Below are 5,000 nucleotides of genomic sequence, written 5' to 3' on the forward strand. Positions count from 1 at the left end.
CTTAAGCAACTTTTCATACAGTAAATTCTAGCATTTAGTTTTTAGCATGATTTATAATTTATTTTTATTTCATAATTATTTTCTATTAAATTATTGGAATTTTGGTTGCATAATCATTTTCGCTTAATATATCTACATGTAAGCTTTAAATTTGTGTTATTATCAATGAAAAGCCCTTTCTAGGGAGTGTCAAGACAGGTTGTATTGCATTGTATAATTTATCAAGAAACTTGATACCTTGCTCGATGTCCAGGGTTAGCAACTTTAAATATCATTGTCATTAGTGATGACTTGTCTTTTTTTCTCCTGTCTCTAGAAGAAAGAAACAAAAAGACATAACTTGCTGTATCTGCATTCTCAATCAATGTCATTATTATTCTAACAGCTTTTTCTCTGTCCTTGTGTGGGCCCATTTCTATCAGTAGGACTAACGCTCACATGGTTTACACGTATATGGGTAGAAAACTAGCACCTCGCATTACCCTCTAATAGTTAAGTCTGTTAAAATATAACCCTTCCTTATTGATGATTTGTTTCATATTACACCTTATTCCAAAATGGCCAGTGATTTATGCGCACACAAATTGGCCCTTGTTGCCTCATTCAAGATAAAATATTCTTTTGAATTTTAAGCTTAACAATGAGGCATCAAGGGCTAATTTAAATAGAAACAAAAGAATATTTAAAAGGCGGCCATTTTGGAATAAGGTGTATTGTTTTCAATTTTATTGGTTTGCTGTGGCAATGTACAACTGTTGTGCTTCCATTGAGTATGGCAGCCGATGATTTTTTGTAACTCCCGTTAGATTTTTATTGGGAATAACAGGGATACAGTAGTGTAATTCCAATAAGAATTCTATGGAAATATCAAAATATTCATGTTTCTGTGATCACTTATCACTTCATTAAGCCTCTTGGATCATTGAAATGTAGTGTGCTTTTGTGTAAGAGTTTTCATATATCAAAAACATGAAATTTAAATGCCCAAAATGATGGGAAATGCACATTCTGCTGTTTCATTTTCAAATATTTTCATGGGGGTTGGGGGAAGGGCCATTAAGCCCCACTTCCCCCACCCCTCCTCCAAACCCAGAACCCTCAAATTTCAAAATACAAGTTGCTTAAAATCTTTGTGCCCCCAAACTTTTTCCAGGCTTGCTACGGCCCTGCACTGGCCAACCCTGATCTCTCCCAACAACCTTGCCCTCTGTCAAAACTGAAAACAACAATCATCAAAATTCTACACAGACATGAAAGAGATATATCTCTTCCTAAATAATTTAATTTACATGTACATGTTATTTTATGGCATCCAAGCCAGCTCCCTGCAAGATCCTAACACAAGTGCCTTACACAGTCAAGCGGCTTAAAGGCATCAATCCAATAATAATGATGTTAACTTACTTGTGTTCTAGTAAGACTTGCTCTAGTTTCATGTTAGAAACAACATCTCCACTCACAAGAACAAAGTCATTCTTAAGAAGAGACTGAAAAGTATTAAAAGAACAAGAAATTTAACTGACTTTTTCTATCTTGATTTACTTTTTTGTAAATTAATAATACATCATATGTATTTGCAGATTTTTATTACTGTAACATCTAGATTTCAAACCTGTCTGTCAATTTCTCGAAGAGCATCACCAACTGAAAAGCAGTCTTCAACTTTGATAGTTTTCACATCACAAGGTGATCTTGAGCTTTGCCATTTTGATTGGCTAAGAAAAACAAAACACTAGCAGTAATCATGGGAGACTTACATGTACATGTATTTCACTTAATCACATTCAGAAAAAGATTATTTCATTAACTACAATGTAATAACAGATGATTGTAACTTTTATTCAAAATCGGTTGGAATGATTTTTACCAGCAGATCTAATTTGATGAGTTCTGAACAGCATTCTAAGAATCAATTTTAATACAACATAATTATAATAGAAAGACAAGAATGACCAAAATGGGAATAGATACAGCGTCATTTGCATAGAAAGCTAAGGCTCTCACAGATTGCAATAAGCTGGACATTGTACAAGACATCCAGAAGAAGTGCATCATCAACGCTGTTCTTTTTTGGGGAGCCATTAGGAGGCACTTGGAAAGTATAGAGAAAAGTACTATCATTATCATTATCATTATCATTATCATTATCATTATTAAAATTACATGGATGTAATACTGGGCAGCAAGACAAGATGCAGGAAGTTGTTGTATAAGGACCCGGAGTGTGGCATTAGAGACATGAGGGTGCTACATGTAGCTGATGGCTCAAAGGGACCTGCTATTGAACCCATCGAGTCGTGCAGCCAGGGTCTTGCAGATAGGCCATGATTCAGCAACATGTTGAAGGACAGAAAGGACAGAAACATTGTAGACGCCATAGGGGGCTCCACAGGGCATTCGTGACTCAGGCGGCCAGAGCACATCTACAGTCTATCTTAGGTTGTAGGTCTCCAGTGTGGGTAATGGTGGAGCTGAGCTATGTAAAGGAGTAGACAAACTATACCTCATCAGTGCCTACACAGAGGGGAGGGGGATCTGGGCCATCACCATGCGCATTGCTTTCATTTTTGGCCAGCTGACTTTGAGGCCAAGTTTTGACACTCTTGGTGGTAGATGGCCAGGACCTGGCTGAGCTGCTCAACGGAGGATGTCAACAAGGTGGTGTCGTCAGTATATTCAAGGTCGGCAAGATGGTACAAACTGAAGGACACTCCAAGGGCCTTCTCACAGACTTTGATCATCAGGTAGTCAATGACGCAATTGTAAAGGTCAGGAGCAGCCACACAGCCTTGTCTGACTCGGCTGTTGATGGGAAACCAGCCAGAGTCCATTCTATCCACCCAAACACAGCTCTCAGCATCGTCATACAGTTGCTGAAACAGGAGAACTATTTTGGGCAGTGTGCCAATGGTCTTAAAAATCTGCAACAAGGAGGTGTGATCCACGGTATCAAAGGTCTAAGGTCTATAAAGGCGATATAGAGATGTCTGTTTTTGCAGAGGATGAAAATATGATCGGAGGTGAAGAGATTGGGGATCATTTTTCAAAGCCTGCCAGTTGCGGACAGTGTTTGCTTCTGACAGCTACAATCTAAGACATACCCAGTAATTAGTTGGGACACTTGTAGAGCCGCACTTCGATTTTAACTTACGAATAATGCCTGTTCCCTCTCCCCCCTCAATGTTGCCTTAGAATTATTTTTTTCTTGCCTGAGCAACTAAGTATTTATACCGTTCCGACTTTTGTCAACATTGAGGGGGGGAAAGAGCGAACACTGTGCCAACAATTATGTCTTAGATTGTAGCAAGGAACAGTTGAGAAGGATCTTTGTAAAGAGTTTGCCCGAGATGGAGAGTAGAGTGACGTCTGAAGGAACCACAGAGGCGTCACGTTACACAGTCACATACCTGAGATGTTTTTTAATTTGATCAGCATGTCCACTACAGAAAACAAAGATTTCTTGTACTCCAGCCTCAACAAGAAATTCAATGGTGTAATCCAAAAGGGGAACATTAACCAATGGCAGCAAAGCCTGTTGTATACATAACAAATTAGATCATCACATAATTTCTAGCCTGGGAAAACTGACCTACTAGTATGTCATACACGCACCAATAAACAGAATAAAGTTATCACAACAGTATTTTTCATTCATAAGTTTATTTACCCTCTGATTTTAAAGTAGCTTGGTGTAGCTAGTAGCTCCGAGCTTTTACCCTCCCAATCATGATACACCACAGAGGACAGAGTTCATAACTGCAAGGATCATTGCCACTTGATTTCATATCCGCAATTTAATATACATGTATAGTTCATCTCATGTATCATTTCATTGTTAGTTATGACAACAGGAGATGATCTTCTAATACTATCATCTTCCACATGTGTTTCTGCATTACCAGCAAAACATAAAATCTACAGAGGATTTCATAGAATAACAGCAAACATTGCGACCACTACGTACAAAATTAAGTGTAGGAGTGATACTATTGGTACTATCGAAAGAAAGAAGCTTAAAATTATAATTATTGCAATAACGTGGGGAACAAGATCAGTTCACACAAATCCATCTCCTTTTTATCCCTGACACTTGATTGTCTTAAATTCCCTGGGATCAACTAGCAACATTCACCAAGTGAAGGAAAAACCACAAAAAAAAGCTGGGTTTCTGAGTATTTTTGTTCAAAAAGATTCCTGAGGTGTTCTGGACTTGGGTCATCCAAACTTTCATCCCCATTCCCACCCATCCATCCAAGGATGCAACCTCGTTCCCAGGCTCTTTCATCGCTCGCTCTTGGGTTGGGGAGATGAAAGGTTCCCCGTTAGTTTCTTGAAACAAGAGACTACCAGCAGTAAACACTTCATCTTAATTTTTTTTGGCAACTTTCCAAAAAAGGGGGGGTGGGGGGTGGGCGTGATTCAGGCTTTGGGGTTATCCGTTTCGTTTCGGTTTTTTGTATTCCAGTGATCCACTCCGGTGTTCCAGTTTTCCTTACCTTATAAGCAGGTTTACTGTATCAATAAACGTTGAGAACTTTGCGATTGGCGCAATCTTTGGGTTACGAAATGGGTGAGACTCACAGAATTTAATCACCAGATTTTATCACCGGAAGTTGGAATAAAATACGTAATGTCATGAGCTATGTGCTACAGATCTAAAAGTCACTTACCCTGGGCGTTTCAAGGGTTATTGGCAAAAATCTGAAGTTGAAGCTATCGGAAAGGATCACCGCTTGAAAAACCTCTTCAGCTTTTTCTAGTGATTCCCCAGATCGCCCCTCGCTTCTTTTCTTTTTCGAACTCATGCTTTTTTCCAAACAAACATGGAGCCTTTGTGAAAAAAAATTGGTTCCCAATCTTTGCCCGTCCAGCCCGTTCACTCCTCATTTTCTCCGAAGCAAGCAAGCAGCGGTTTTACCCAATCCTCCCTATCCACGTCGTTCCTTTTTCTCGTAGTCTCTTTGTTTGTTTCAAGATGGTGAGAATATTTCTTTTCCAAT

At 38.9% G+C, this 5,000-nt stretch overlaps 2 protein-coding genes across 3 annotated transcripts in view; one reads left to right on the plus strand and one right to left on the minus strand.

The window, feature by feature from the left end:
- LOC138042354 (translation initiation factor eIF2B subunit epsilon-like) overlaps positions 1-4,932 on the minus strand; it is a 24,532-nt gene extending 19,600 nt beyond the window's left edge. Inside the window, exons 1-5 of one of the 2 annotated variants that reach the window (XM_068888210.1) lie at positions 4,671-4,932; positions 3,408-3,532; positions 1,613-1,715; positions 1,405-1,487; positions 238-312 (exon numbers count right to left, since the gene is read on the minus strand). In XM_068888210.1, coding sequence (XP_068744311.1) covers positions 238-312; positions 1,405-1,487; positions 1,613-1,715; positions 3,408-3,532; positions 4,671-4,805 — 521 coding nt within the window. In that variant the 5' untranslated portion in view covers positions 4,806-4,932. The remainder of the gene's footprint in view (positions 1-237; positions 313-1,404; positions 1,488-1,612; positions 1,716-3,407; positions 3,533-4,670) is intronic. The other variant, XM_068888211.1, reaches the window with a different exon arrangement.
- Positions 4,845-5,000, plus strand: part of LOC138042356 (transmembrane protein 258) — a 2,161-nt gene continuing 2,005 nt past the window's right edge. Inside the window, exon 1 of the mRNA XM_068888213.1 lies at positions 4,845-4,978. Coding sequence (XP_068744314.1) covers positions 4,976-4,978 — 3 coding nt within the window. The 5' untranslated portion in view covers positions 4,845-4,975. The remainder of the gene's footprint in view (positions 4,979-5,000) is intronic.

The sequence above is a fragment of the Montipora capricornis genome, chromosome 3 (genome assembly GCF_036669925.1).
Source record: "Montipora capricornis isolate CH-2021 chromosome 3, ASM3666992v2, whole genome shotgun sequence".
Taxonomy (NCBI): Eukaryota; Metazoa; Cnidaria; class Anthozoa; order Scleractinia; family Acroporidae; genus Montipora; species Montipora capricornis.